Genomic DNA, 15,842 nt, shown 5'->3' on the forward strand with positions numbered 1-15,842 from the left:
GAAAAAAGAAACTAAAAGTTAAAGAAGTTCATTGTGGTTTATTAGCTTTATAAGGCTTCAAAATTTCAGGGCTTTTAAAATCAGCACAAAGGAGTTTTTATTGTCTGACAGTTTTAGCTGATGGGGGTCCTTATGGCCAGCAGGGGGCAGCATGTCCCCATAGAGAGTCAAGGCTGAGCCTCCATTAGCCAACTGAACAGCTCCAGGCCCGGGACTTAGAACCTGTTCAGTCTGAAGCTCTAATTCACTTTGTTACCTTCACTGTCATCCCATGGTTGAAAACAGACTGGAGTTCCTGAGTACGGAACAAGGCTTTGCGAAAAAACCAGGATAAATTACAATGTTAAATGCCAGCCAAATCCAGGGTGGCATGGAATAAGGGGGAAGAATATTGTGAGCATAAATAAGAATAGCACCATATTGGCAGAATAGAATTTAAATATTTGATTATTCCAGCCACCATTTCTGGTATAAAGCACAGAAAGAATATCCTTTATTGGATTAATACATTTCAGACATCAATGAAATTTGGTACTTTCTGAGAAGACCGAAAAAAAGTCAAATAATATCTTCTATCCGCTAGATGCAGGAGTTGTTATTTCACCTTAAAAAGCAAATTAATCTGCTCCCTTAATATGAGGCTATTCAACCAGCAAATACTGATTGAAAGCTAGGTGCAGAGGATATGGGGTAGAGAAGACATGGGCCTCTGCTCTTGCTGGCAAAGCAGAAAACACTTGGGACCCCGGTCAGGAAGCTGAGGTTCCAGCTTTAGGTGAGGCACCATAACTGGGGTTGTGGCCTTAGGCAAGTTACTTAACTTCTCTGTGTCCCAGAAATGTAAGTGAAACTAATGCCACCTACCTCATTGACCTCATAGGTACACATAGGAAATGCCACATGCAAAGATGCCTGAAAAAAAGAGCCAGTGCTCTACAAAGTATTTTAAAACCCACACGATAATGAATATGCCCTGTGGCAACAGAAGTGGCAACGTAGTGAGTCCTGACTATGTGTTGGGCACCATGCTCCACAGACACGTGATCTCAGTTGAGATCATGCCCTTGTGAGGTGGGGATCATTTTCCGGGTGAGGAATTCAAGGTGTGGGGACGTTGGGAAGCTCCCTCAAAGTCAGACTGTGGTGGAGCAGGATTCAAATCCAGGTCGGCCTCCAGAGTCCACAATGAGGTGTACCAGTCTGGTTCTTTATCATTCCTCACAGTTCTGCACTTAGACATTGTAGGTCTTGCTCCCTTAAATTTACTCGTAAGAGAACCAGCAGTTAGGTCACATGCCATCTCATGAAAAAATACTAAAATGTAAAGTTATGACTTTCCACACCTCAATTTATGGAATCAGTTGGTTTCAAGACTATTCCATGAAATAATTTCTCTGTGAAAATGGGGCACCTGGCTAGCTCAGTCAGTACAGTATGCCATTCTTGATCTTGCGGTTTGGGAGTTCAAGTCCCACACGGGGTGTGGAGCCTACTGAAAAAAAAGAAAAATGGAAATTGGACTTGTGTCTTAGGAAAAATTCTAGGATAACTGATGAGAGTCACAATTTAGTAGCAGGAGCTCTTATTGGCTAAGGGAAAAGCAGAGAAATAACTACAGGAAACCAGGAGGAGAAAAAGCACAAAGAAGGAATCAACAAAAAGAATCCTAGAGGAAAGGTCCAGGCAGGTTTCTTGAGTTTCCTGCCCTATAGGAAATCGGGTGTGGTGGGGATTTATAAAGAGGACTTCCCAGGAAGGCTAAGCCTCCTGGGCATAGAACTGCCAAAGCCCTGGGCCACACCCCGTACAGGATGCCCAGGGGAACTGCTAGCAGATGTGAAGGGTCTTGCTTTGTGAATTATGCAGTCTCATTAGCTGGTGATGAAGTGGCTCACAAAGCATAGATCCCAAGTGCCTTACCAAGTTTGGTACTATTTGATGCTTGTTATTTTTTTCACAAGTCACACAGCCACAAAGAAGGTAAGTGCTTTTCGGTTCCTGGGACCTTCAGTGCAAGAGCAATTATCTATCATCTGGCAGCTCCCAGTATAAGACAGGCACTGTTCTAATACTTCATATACAATAGCCCTTTAATAACTAATTAAAAAAAAATGTTTAAGAGAGAGAAAGGTGCACGCAGGAATGGGGAAGGAGCAGAGAGAGACAGACAGAGAGAAAGAGAGAGAATCCCAAGCAGGCTCCTCACTATTAGTGCAGAGCCCCACACAGGGCTCAATCTCATGACCGTGAGATCATGATCTGAGCCAATATCGAGAGTTTGATGTTTAACCGACTGAGCCACCCAGGCGCCCCTTTATTTTATTTTTAATTTTTTTAACGTTTATTTATTTTTGAGACAGAGAGACAGAGCATGAATGGGGGAGGGTCAGAGAGAGGGAGACACAGACTCTGAAACGGGCTCCAGGCTCCGAGCTGTCAGCACAGAGCCCGACGCAGGGCTCGAACTCACGGGCCGCGAGACGTGACCTGAGCCGAAGTCAGGCGCCCAACTGACTGAGCCCCCCCAGGCGCCCCTTTAATAACTAATAAATAATGGTTCTATTATATCCATTTTACAGATGAAGAAATTGAAGCTTTTTGTCTCAAGTAGAAATGGCACAACCAGGATTTGAACCCAGGCAGTCTGGTTCTAGAGACTGTATTCTTAACATTCCATTATTCCATCTTCTTAAATTAATAAGGAACAGGCACAGCGGGAGGAGGAATAGGAGAAAAAAAAAAAAAGACAGCCAATAAATGGACCCTATGAATACCACCACTTAGTTCAATAAGCAGCTTCTGAAGAACCTGACAGGAGCCCTGCCTTGGAACTAGGCACTCCTGAGCCACAGCCCCTTCACACTCTGCAAGAGGTGTGGAGAAGCTGAACAGGTTTTTTCTATACAATGTGGTAACACTGTTGAACAGGAAAGTCCACTGGTGCGCGACAGAGATTCCTGTGTTCCCAAGCACATACCAAACGTGGAAAGTTACTGAGTTAAAGTGGCTGACCATTAAGGCACAGACTGATTCAGTCAAAGACCAACTATTGTGGAGTCCATTGTCACTCTGCTTCTATAAAACTAATCTTGTTTTTACAAGACTGTTCTGGAAAAGTGAAATTTAAACAAATTCACAACCCTACTGGGTTTTGGTCTCTGTTGTTTGCTTTAAAGACCGCAAAAACACTCAAGCAAACTTTAAATAAAAGTATTAAGTCCTGCAATAAAAAGTGAAGCTGAAAATATTCCACTAGTAAAATTATTTCTACTTTTGCTGTATGCTTTAAAGTTTTCGCAGTGGAATGGCTGGAAAATATTTTCCACTAAAATCTGCAGAATGATGACTAATCTATTTGCGCCTGTTCATTAAATTGCTAATGGCAACTACGGAAAAGTAAATACCTTGTCCCCAAAGCTTTTGCTTTAAACGAACGACAAGCAAGTGCTTTCCAACAGAGACCAAAGAAGCCTGTCCCCAGGAATTGCAGAGGGGCAACGAATTCTAATGGGACCCCTTTCTAATGGGTTCCTGTTCCCGGTGTAGGGCTCGGGAGCAAAGGCGGGTGGGGAAAGGCCAGCGGGGCTTTTGGGGATGGAGGGGATGGGTCGCCCCTCAGAGTGGGGCTGTCGCCTCCTCGCTCCGGTCCGCCGGCCACGGCCGAGAGGAGCCCCGGGATCGAAACCCAGTCGTTCGCAGCGTCTGGGCAGCGAGTCCGCGGGCGGCTCCTCCACCCGCTGGAGGATGCGGACCCCGGATACGTCCCAGATGCGCCCCAGAGCGCACACAGCCTGGCCTATGCAGGAGCTCAAAAAAAACACAAAGCGAGTGGCTGGGGGAAGGGGCCGGCGCGGTAGGCGCGGGGCCGAGCGCACGCGTCGCTCCGAGCCCAGGCGCCGCCAGCCAGCCCGGGTACCCACAAAAGCCCCCGCAGCCCCCTTTCCTCTGAGGTGGGGATTTGAGAAACCCTAAGGGGAGAGAAGCCCCCGGCCCCGGGCCCTCCCGCCGCGGTCCGAGCCGGGACTAAAGGCTGCCCGCCGCGCAGGAGCCTCAGACTTTTCCTTCTGGGCGGGGGGGTGGGGGGGAAGATGGCAGGTCCGGGAAACAAAGGAAACTTGGACCCGGCCCCGGCGCGGCGTGTGTGGTTCGCGAGTTCGCCCCGGGTCCTGTGTGGGAGTCGCCGGGCGCCTGTGCCAGCCTGCACGCAGTCGGCGCGGGGAAACACAAAGCAGCACGCCAGCAGCCGAGGGCTCCCGGCAGCCCACCTGCCGTGGCCCGGCAGCCCTGGGGTCTCCCGGCCGCCGAGGGCCCGGGCGGCGGCGGAGGGAGGGGGCGACAGGGAGCGCGACAGGGGAGGGGGCGGGGAGGCGGCCGACGCGCGCGGGGGGCGGTGGCGGCGGAGGAGGGGAGCGCGGGTGGGTGGGCGGCGCCACGTCACGGCTATTGTGGCTGTCCCGGTATATAAGGTCCCGCCCGCCGGCCGCCCTCCCCACCTTGCCTGCGCCCGCCCCAAGCCAGCGGTTCTCCACTCACCCCGCATCCAGTGAGACGCGCCGCGCACCGACGCCGACGGAGCGGACATGGGCAGAGCGATGGTGGCCAGGCTCGGACTGGGGCTGCTGCTTCTGGCGCTGCTCCTACCCACGCAGGTGAGGCGCTGGCGCCCGCGGGGCTCGGGGGCCGCGCCTGACGGGGGGGGGGAAGCCACCCTCAGGGGACCGGCTGCGCCCCCACCGCGGGCCGCGGACTGGGGCGCAGAGAGAGAATCCCGCATAATCTGGCCTGGGGGAGGACAGCGTGGAGCCCGCTTTCGGCTCCCTGGCGGGCTGCCCCCACCCTCCACGGCCCCGGGAACAATGCACCTCCGCGCGTGGGCCGGGAGGCCCCTACCCTGCCCTGCCCTAAGTCCCAGGCAGCGCCTTCTGAGGCCGACTGGCGCCTGCCACCCGCTTTTGCCCAGAGGTCCGAAGCACTAGCGGAGAGAATGAACCCTTCCCACCTCTGGAGCGCCCGCAGACCCCAGGCCGTTCCGGGAGGGCGTCCCGCGTCCCTCTAGGAGTGTCTTCGCGCCCCTTGCGCACACACAAAGAGGGGACGATCCCTTTCGGGGACGCCGCTCTCACTCCCATCCTCCACTCCCCTGGTTCGGGGATGCCGAGGAAGCCCCGGCTTTCTGGCCCTGTTAACCCACCCCAGTCCCCCGTGGGTCTGGCTGAAGCCTGGGCGGGGACCGGCTCCGGACCCTGCGCTCTCCCGGGTACGACCTTACATGACACGTCCACCTCTTGTCACCTCGTTATCCCATAGTAGCTCCCATCGGCTACCTCTGGGCAGGCGACGGGTGGGACGTTGCGTCCCAAGTCCGCGCCAGGCTTTGTCTCCATCTCCGCCGCCCCCTCCTCAGAGCCTCTATCCAGGGAACCGCCTCGTGTCAGCGCGGTTACGAGGACTGCGCTGCCCCGCAGGTGGGTGCGCGGCGGCCTCGAGGGAGGCTAGGGGCTGAGCCTGGGAGACCCGAGCGGGAGGGCGCTGGGGGGCGAGAAGGGCCATTTCTCTCCAGCAGCTCGAGCTCGGAGGGCACGGGTGGGAACGGGGGTCTCCCCACCGCTTTCAGCTGGAGCTTTTTGAGGAGTGTCTCCTGAGTTTTTCCTCCGAGAAGTTGGGTGCGACGGGTCTTTGGTCCCCAGACACCCAGCCGCCGTGCTCACCTGGGAGCGCAGCCGGAGAGAGGAGCGCTCCTCGGCTTCCCCTCCGCGGGCCGCGTAACTGTACTCTATTGTCTTGCGGGTCGGCTGCGCTCCGAAGGTTTTTACAATTCGTCGGTGGGGGAGGGGCGCGGCCGCAGGAAACGAAATGATCCCCCCTACCCGCACCCCTTTCTAACCAGCTTTCCCCCCCAGAAATTTCAAGAGGGGGGTTTAGTTACGCAGATTTAATTTGGTAGGGAAAATCTTTGTTTAACGTCAATTTAATATAGTAACATTAGTTTCTTTTGTTGGTGTAGAGGACCCTTAGATTCTCCATTGCTGCACTAGGCTCTGACAAAGGTCACCTGCTGCACTAAAGCTCTTTGTATGAATGAGAACAGATAACCCGTCAGGCATCCGAAACCAGGTCTTGTCCCCAAACAGCAGCCTGTTTTAAATAATTTACCATATTAATGCCTTTCTTTTGGTAAGAGTGCTGTTTCCTGTTAGGACAAGCAGATTCTTGCACACAGTAGGTGCCCAATAAATGTGTTTGACTTGATCGAGATTTTTCTTTAGTTTATTTTGTATAGGATTTATGCATTTTTAAGTCTACATTTGCTTAGCGACGGGTTTGACAACAAAGGGCGCTGATGCTGATATCGAGTGGATTTATCTTTGGATCACAGGCAACTAAATGTACATGTGGCCCAGACCTGCTTGGTGCCACATCCTCCCTCCTGCCTGTAATCAGAAGCCCTTGTAAACCCTCCCTCGCAGTGAGAGCTGAAATCTCCCATCTGCCTTTGTTCTGTGACAAAGGAGAGATTATCACGTGCTCCGATGGACTGTGCATTTGGTGACTTGAAAAAATCAGCGTGGTGAATGATGCCACTCAGGCCCTGGGACACTGGAGGAACCTTGGTTGTTGGCCACAGCAATGGGCTTAATGACCAGGCAGGGAGGCTGCTGCTGGTGAAAATTTAACACCAAACCCTCGGCATCTTTTGTGAAGTCATTCTGACTTCATGGTGTTTGGGGAGAAATAATTTTGCTTCAAACAAAGGACTCCTATTTTTCAATTTAAAACAAATGTTGTGGCTGTTTTTGAGAAGGGCCCTTTTGAGATTGTAAGGGAGCCGAGAAGATGTCCCTTGACCCCTTAAGTTAAATCCAAAGCTGTGTTAAATGGGTATGTGGAAGTTACCTAGCAAATCTAGGGTATACAGTGACTCAATTCTAATGTTTTAAGTCACATTTTCCAATATTGCAGAATCCAAGTTATTCATGCAACTCGAAAATCTTCCCCTTCCTAGGAAAATAGAGGAAATCTTTTTGCAATGCCAGTAAGTCAGTATAGTCACAAAAACTAGACTTGGTCCTTTATTACTTTAAAAAGAATTAAAAATAAAGTCCCACTCTTGGGAGTTATAGTTACTGAGGAACATTTTTGTTTGTTTTTGGTCGTTACTATTTGCAGTCATTTAGGCATCTGTAGGTAGTGTGCTTGGAAGCTGAAAGAATGATCTTAGACTAAGCAAGAATTCAGAATTAAGTGATGGGGTAAGGAAATAATGGGGAAAGAGCAATCTAAGAATATATCCTGTATCTGAATTGTATATTACGTGTACGTGGAGGCAGCTGTGACATGTGGAAATTTATCAGTGTAACTTTTTATGTATTTTAGATTTATTCAAATCAAACAACTGTTGTAACGCTTTCAAGTAACCCCTCCCAGAATACCTCGACTGCCCCAAATACAGCTAATGCCACCACCACCACGGCAACTGGCGGTGCTCTCCAGTCAACAGCCAGTCTCTTCGTGATCTCACTCTCCCTTCTACATCTCTACTGTTAAGAGACTCAGGCCAAGAAACATCTAATACTTCCCCATCTTCTAAACCTAATCCAAATGGCGTCTAGACATCTGGTGTGACAAGGAAAAAAACAGGTCTTCAGTGAATCTGCTAATTCCACACCTTATTTTATTGACACAGAAAATGTTGAGGATCCCAAATTTGATTGGTTTGAAGAACATGTGAAGGGTTTGACTAGATGATGAATGTCTGTTAAATCTACTGGAGTTTCATGTACAAGATGAAGAGACAACATCCAAGATTAGTTAAGAGATGATTTCTTTAAATGTGGCTTAAGAAGTATGGACACCTAAAATTCCACCTTGAAAATGAGAATAGATTTTATCTTACCTAGATACAAAGGATGGGATGTAAACAGAATCCGTTTTCACTTGGCTCATTAAATCTTTATGGCCATAAAACAGTTAGGTAATACAAAAAGCTTCCATGATTCTATTTATATGTACATTAGAAGGAACTTCCAGGTGTCACTGTAAATCCTCAATGCATTGTCTCAGCAGTACTAATTTAATGCCTATGTACTCTAGATAAAGTTTTACATTGTTAAGCTATCACTGTTTCTTGGGAACTGAACTCTTTCCTCTGAGGCTTTGGATTTGACATTGCATTTGATTTTTTTATATAGTAATTGACATGTGCCAGGGCAGTGATGGATTGGAATCTACCCCGGATTGAAGCATAATGAGTAAATTTTGCTTACACACTATCACTTAGTCCTGTTCAACAAGAGTGCCAGATTCATTTAGCTAAACTGATTCCAAAGAGTAGAAGTACATTGACCTCAACTAATTTAAGAATGCTTTGTATTTCTGCATATGCTGAATACTTTTTACGATTTAAAAAATGATCTGTTTTGAAGGTAAAATCGACAAATCTTGAAATTAAAAAGGCAAAATATGTGCCGGAGCCAAAATTGTAAATCAAGTATTTGGGAAGTGAAGATTGGAAGCTTGCTTACATTAAATTCGGAAAAACTTTTATACTCTTTCTGTAAATACTTTTTTTTTTAACTCTGAATCAGAATAGCCACATTTGGAACGCTTTCTGTTAGTCAATATTTTTAGATAGGTAGAACCTGGTCCTAAGCCTGAAGTGGGCTTGATTCTGGAAAGTAAATCTTTTCACAACTGCCTCGATGCACAGAAAGCTTTTTAAAAATAGACACTCTAAGGTCTTTTGTTCGCATGGTCACACACCGATGCTTAGATGTTCCGCTATCTAATATGGCCACAGTAGTCTTGATAACCAAGGTCCTTTTTTCCCATCTTTAGGAACCCACACCAGAAAAACTGTATCCAGCAGATCTCAAGCTACTGTGTGTGTGAATGAACATTCCGTTTTGTTTCATACCTGAATGCTGTACATCTATTTTGGATTGTATATTGTGTTTGTGTATTTATGCTTTGATTCATAGTAACTTCTCATGTTATGGAATTGATTTGCATTGAACACAAACTGTAAATAAAAAGAAATGGCTGAAAAAGCAATCTGTTGAATTTTAAGTTTTTCTGATACAGGGAATATTTTGTGGGTTATCATGGTTGTAGGAGTCGATGTAAGCCATTAAGGATAGGTCAATATTTTCCTATTAACCAGAACATTATAGGTAAACTATTTGGCATTAGTAACTAGTAGAAGGTTTTGACCAAAGAATTCATCTAAATGTTGACATCTTTAAAGCTTTTAAGGAAGGGAGCACTCCTAGCTATTCAACAATTATTGAGCGCCAGCTGTATTTGAGGGTACTGAAGACTGAATGCTGAACTTGCTTGAAGATTGAATACTGAACTTGCCAGGCAAGTTATTTCACTTCGGTTGGGAAAGAGTATGTATGTAATGACAGACAGGCAGTATATGGTCACGTAGTGCTGTGAAAACCAGCCAGGGTGGTGAGTCATGGTCCATGTGCTGAATGGTTATGGATGGTCTTGAGCACTTGAGTTGAGATCTGGAGGATCTGGAGGACCATTTCTGATGGAGGGAATATGTGCTAAGTCCCTGAATCTGTTTAACTACTGCCACTGTTTTCATACATGTGCTGAGGTCCACAGGTCACTTTGTTTTCCCAAGTTGTCACTTCTTTCTGCTCATTTCATACTCTGGGATTCTTTGACCCTTCAAGTGTATTCTTGGACTACTAGCTCTAGCATCTTTATTGCTGTCAGGAACCACCAGAAAAGACAGGATGGGATTTGGGAATAAGTGGGAGCCAGTCCACAGGTGCAATTTCTTCAAGGAATCAAGGCAGTTCGGCTGATGGAATCAGGTCCACCAAAGTAGGATAGTCTAAACTCAAGTGATAAAAGATATTAAAAGATATTAAAAACATTTACAAAATACTTTATAGGTTAATGGTGTTTGGTTGAGTAATGGGACTACCCAACTTAACCCATGAACTGACCATTATACAGTCCACCTGGCCAACCTTGCACTCATACTGTGCTCTGAACTATACTTAATCCCCAAATAAGGGCAATAGCTACGTCCTAAGTCTAACGTGATAGGCCTATCCTGCCTACGACCCAAAATAACCCTTTATAAGAGGATGCAAACTGGTCATGCTCACTCTCGATAACTCACATAAATTCTGTGATATAAAGTAAACTGTTAGTACATATGTTAGAGGATAATAGAACAAGAGGGAAGAACAATTTGCTATTTGTGTGAACGTGTATGTGTGTGTGTGTAGGTATGTGTGTATATACAAACATAAGGAACTATAACTTAACAGTCCCCATTTCAGCAACTTGTCACATGGCTATAGCTGTTATTTATAGCTGCCTTCCATCATCCATTCCATATTTCCTTTGCCCTCAGCAAGTATTTCAACCTGGAGAGGTGACCCAAACCTTTGCTTGAATTTAGTTGTGGTTTTCTACTGACTTCAATCACAGGACATAATAGTACTAAGAGATATCCCAACAGATCTGTATTCTAGACATCCTCTTAACCTTCATGGTGTGGTAGCAACTGAATTTTCCCTTGGTAGTCAGGATCAACCACTCCAACCAGTACAATAATTCCCTACTCTGTTGATTCAGAGGCTTGTGGAGCTCAAAGTGGTTGGGTGGCAATCTCAACTTCTGGTTCAATGGAATTCTTGCTCTGTCTTCTGGTGGAAGCATGCCTCCCTTTGAAACTAAGATGTCTAGGCCAGCAGGGCATAAGGGCTCAGGGATAGGAAGCGTATATTTTGTTAGTGGCTCATATATTAGAGATAATAGTGAGCAGTGCCACTCCTATCTTCACTTCTTGATTCCTGGATCTGTGAATCGTGACTATGGGAGAAATAGCACCATAGTTACAGCCTATAAAGCCTCCTGGAATTCAAAGTCCTAGCCCTGAAGATATTGCCACTTAGCTGGAGCTGTAACTGGAGTTTTCAAAAGGCCATCATTCTAAATCCAATTGGTTCAGGATGGCGGGGAAAATGGTAAGACCAGTGAATTGCATGGACATAGGCTCATTGCCACACACCATTGGCCAAGTTCCTTGATCAGAAACAATATGTGGATCACCATGAGGGTGGATAAGGGATTCTGTATATCCACAGATGGTAATTTTGGCAAGAACATCTGCAGGGAAGACAAATCCTTATCCAGAATAAGTGTCTATTCAGTAAGAACAAAATGTGTCTGCTTCTTCCATGAGGGTAGTGGTCCAATGTAATCAACATTCCACCTGGCTGATCACACCAAGGAATGGTGCCATATAGGAAACTCAGTGTTGGTCAGTGCTGCAGCAGTTTGGGTACTCAGCAGTGCCTGTAGCCATGTCAACCTTAGGGCAAGTCCATGTTGCTGGGCCTATGCAAAACCTCCATCCTTGCCACCTGGCCACTTTGTTCATGAACCCATTGGGTGATGACAGGGATGCACAGGGAAAGAAGCTGAATGGTATACACAGAATGGGCCATCTCACCCGCTTGATTTTTAAAAACCCTCCTCTGCTGAGGTTGCCTTTTGGTGAATATTCACTTGGGACAAAAATATCTTCTTTGTTTTTTAAGTTTATTTATTTAATTTGAGAGAGACAGAAGTAGTGCGAGTGGGGGAGGGGCAGAGAGAGAAAGAGGCAGAGAATCCCAAGCGGGCTTTGCACCATCAACGTGGAGGAGCCTGACATAGGGCTTGAACCTACGAAACCATGAGATCATGACCTGAGCTGAAACCAAGAGTCGGATGCTTACCTGACTGAGCTACCCTGGCACCCCTGGGACACAAATATTGAACACTCTCTTCCCATTCAGAGATGTCTCCTTGTATGCCTCTTTCCCAGCCTTCCTTCTTACCAATTTTCCAAGCACATTGTTTCCAAGTGCATCTGGCCAAACCGTTGGCCACAACCCATAAACTGGTATACACTCATAGCTCTGAAAGGCCGTTTCTCTTTCCAAGCAAAATGAACAAATAGGGGCAGTGCTTATAATTTTGCCCACTGGGATGTCCTTCAGGGATGCCCCAGGAGGGAGTTGTAGAGCTGTAGCAGTCTACTTTGGCGTGGTGCCTACATGTTGTGCAGAACCTGTAATCAGAATTAAGTTTTCCCCAGTCAACTGCTCAGAGGGAACTCCCCATGAAGCCACAGGTGCAGGTCGGGAGAGAGAAGGTGATGTCACAGGAATAGGGGCCATGGGCATTTGGACCACTTCCTCATGTAATTTGTGTCTTTAGGGCCTGCTTAAGCCCAATGTTATATATACCACTTTCATTGGACAATGACGTGCTGCTGTGTATACCCAACTTTATGGCTTGGTGAGTCAGATCATAGCCGGTTCGTGACAGGCAGCTCAGTGTGTGTGGCAGTCTGCAGTTAAGCATTTAGGGGTTTTTTTGTTGTTTTGTTTTAAGTTCATTTATTCATTTCGATAGAGACAGAGAGAGCAAGTGGGGGAGGAGCAGAGAGAGGGAGAGAGAGAATCTGAAGCAGGCTCTACACTGTCAGCACAGAACCTGATGCGGGGCTTGAACCCACGAAATGTGAGACCATGACCTGAGCCGAAATCAAGAGTTGGACCCTTAACCCAGTCACCCAAGTGCCCCAGCATTTAGTTTTTACTAAAGCCCAGTAGGAAGTCAAAGCTTGTTTCTTAAGGAAGAGTTCCTGTCTTCAGAGGATGGCAGGACTTTGCTCTAAAATCCTAAAAGTGACCATCACACCAACCCTTGATCAAATATAAGTTTATAGAAAAGCAACCCAAGGGGCGCCTGGGTGGCTCAGTCAGTTAAGCCTCTGACTTCGGCTCAGGTCATGATCTCGCGGTTCGTCAGTTTGAGCCCCACATCGGGCTCTGTGCTAGTAGCACAGAGCCTGCTTGGGATTCTTTCTCTCTCTCCCTCTCTCTCTCTCTGCCCCATCTCTGCTCATGTGCTCTCTCTCTCTCTCTCAAAATAAATAAAATAAACATTAAAAAATTTAAAAGATTGTATTTGGAGGTTATTCCTTAATTTAATATATTTTATTTTATTTTATTTTATTTTATTTTATTTTATTTTATTTTATTTATTTTATTTTATGTTTTCAGGGGGTGAGGGGCAGAGAGAGGGAGAGAGAGAAGCCTAAGCAGGCTCCAAGCCCAGCGAGGAGCCCAGTGTGATGCTCCACATGGAGCCTGATCTCACCACTGTGAGATCAGGACCTGAGCCAAAATCAAGAGTCTGATGCTTCAGCAACTGAGCCACCCAAGGGCCCCTGGGTGTTATAGCTTAAATATTCACACGTAAATATTAGTCATATAATTTATGGTTAAGTTGTGTAACGAATATTCATGTATTGATGTCTCTTGAACTGGGGTGGGGAGGGCACCTGGCTGACTCAGTTGGTAGAGCATGTGACAAAAAAATTTTTTTTTTTTTAACGTTTATTTATTTTTGAGACAGAGAGAGACAGAGCATGAACGGGGAGGGTCAGAGATAGAGGGAGACACGGAATCTGAAACAGGCTCCAGGCTCTGAGCTGTCTGCACAGATCCTGACGCGGGGCTCAAACTCACAGACCGTGAGATCATGACCTGAGCCGAAGTCGGACGCTTAACCGACTGAGCCACCCAGGCGCCCCCCCCCTCTTTTTTAAATGTTTATTTACTTTTTGAGAGAGAGAGAGAGAGAGAGAGAGAAGGTGGGGGAGGGGCAGAGAGCAAGGGAAACACAGAATCTGAAGCAGTCTCCAGGCTCTGAGCCATCAGCACAAAGCCCAACATGGGGCTCGAACCCACAAACTGTGAGATCATGACCTGAGCTGAAGTTGGACACTTAACCGACTGAGCCACCCAGGTGCCCCAACTCTTGATCTCAGGGTTGTAAATTCGAGCCCCACTTTGGGTGTAGAGATGACTTAAATAAATAAATACATAAATAGATAAAATTTTAAAAATCAGGTGTATCTTGAGCTACATTTAGCTTTAATAGCCTTAGTGGATAAAAGCAAACAGTTTAGAGACAAGCAGATGGCTGAAGCTCTATGCCACTTAGAACTAAGCATTCTAAACACACACAGCCAGTGCCACCACTGTCCTTAAAACAGGACTCAAACATTTAGGTAGCTGAAAAGTATGTGTTTTTCATTTCTCATAAAACCTCATTTGGGGTTAGCTTCATTCTTTTTGGATTCCTTCCATAAGGATAGAGAGAATGCTTTTTGTCTAATTTTGGTAGGGTGGCACATTTTGAAACAATGAAGTCCCCATTATGGTTTGCTTTTCAGCGTCTCCTCAAATTACATTCAAATTGGAAAATCAATGCATGTCTAAGAAACTTGAGGAAGTTTATGATTTTACAAAGAAATATCTGTGATCCCAAAGGGTCTGACGTGGTCTCACTGTCATGTCAACTGGCAGGTGCTGAGGTGTGCAGAAGCCTAACATGTCCAAAGCCGAACTCATTACCTCCCCTCCACAGACCTGCTGCTCTTCTATTCAGAGCACCTACCTGCCAAGTCTCTCTCATTACAAGCCTAGGAGCTTCCTCTTCTATTCTCATCTCCAATCAGCCACAAAATCCTGTCACCTCTAAGTCAGAAATGTCTAGGCAACAGGCTTCCCTTCTCCCTCCCCCTGCCTTCCTCTGCCTTGCGTCATCTGTCGAAGCTCTGCCTCTCTGTTCTTTCCTCTCCTTAGTCTTTCCGCCCCATGGCTATTCTCTAAAAATTGTAGATCTGATCATTTTGTTCCTCACTGTAAAAGTTTGGCTGGCTACCCTTTGCCTATTGAAGGTAGAATAGAAACCCTCATTCATGGTCCATAGGCTTTTCCGTCTGGCCCCAATCCAACTTTCAATCACACCAGATTGTTCTCCATTCTCTGAACTAAAAATGTCAATGTCTTTTCATGTCTCCAAGGCTTTGAATGCATCCATTCATCCAACTCAGTGTGGCAGTTAAAGGTATGGGTGCTAGAGCCAGGCTGCCTCAGTTTGCCCCCAAGCCTAGCTATGACTAAAGGAGCTTAGATTATTGCACACATTCTCTGTGGCCTAGGAGTCTGGTCTCTAAATGGGTTTGATAGTAACAGTACCTACCTCATAAGGTTGTTGGGAAAGAATTAAGTGAGTTAACACGCAAAGCTTTAGAACCAAGTCTGGTACATCGCTAGTACATATTAAAAAAATTTTTTTTAAATGTTTATTTATTCTCCAGAGAGAGAGAGAGAGAGAGAGAGAGAGAGCGCAGGAACAAGGGAGGGGGCAGAGCGAGAGAGGGACACAGAATCCGAAGCAGGCTCCAGGCCCTGAGCTGTCAGCACAGAGCCCGACTCGGAGCTCAAGCCCACGAGCCGTGAGATCATGACCTGAGCTGAAGTCGGTCGCTCAACTGAGTCACCCAGGCGCCCCGCTAGTACATATTTGATAAACATTGGCCAGCATTCTTTTCTTTTAATATATAAACATTGTGTTGACCTGTCTGTGAGCTCCTTGAAGGCAAGAACTGTGCCATAATCATTCCTGGATTCCTGATGTGTGACTGACTCAATTAACGTTGAGTAAGTAAAAGAGCCAGAAGCGATACCTTAGTACCAAGTAACTGGGGGTGGGGTCGGGGAGGGCAGACCTTTGATACTATATTAGGTCATGGGGGAAGCATGACAAGGTGCTTAGAACTATTTCTAAACAGGCTGGTCTTGGGACTGCTCAGTTTTCATCAGATAGGCAATCTGCTTATCTATCTATAACAGTGGTTCTCTGCTCTGACTCCATATTAGAATCATTAAGGAAAATATTTAAAAATAACCATGTCTGGGGGTGCCTGGCTAGCTCAGTCGGTAGAGCACACGGCTCTCGATCTC

General features: G+C 46.5%; 1 protein-coding gene across 1 annotated transcript; it reads left to right on the top strand.

Moving 5' to 3' along the window:
- Positions 1-4,672: 4,672 nt before the first annotated feature.
- Positions 4,673-9,051, top strand: CD24 (CD24 molecule). The gene is given in 2 exon segments (XM_053222416.1): positions 4,673-5,545; positions 7,375-9,051. Coding segments are annotated over 2 exon segments (447 nt in total). The 5' UTR covers positions 4,673-5,269; the 3' UTR covers positions 7,546-9,051.
- Positions 9,052-15,842: the final 6,791 nt, after the last annotated feature.

This window comes from Acinonyx jubatus, chromosome B2, assembly GCF_027475565.1.
Source record: "Acinonyx jubatus isolate Ajub_Pintada_27869175 chromosome B2, VMU_Ajub_asm_v1.0, whole genome shotgun sequence".
Classification (NCBI taxonomy): domain Eukaryota; kingdom Metazoa; phylum Chordata; class Mammalia; order Carnivora; family Felidae; genus Acinonyx; species Acinonyx jubatus.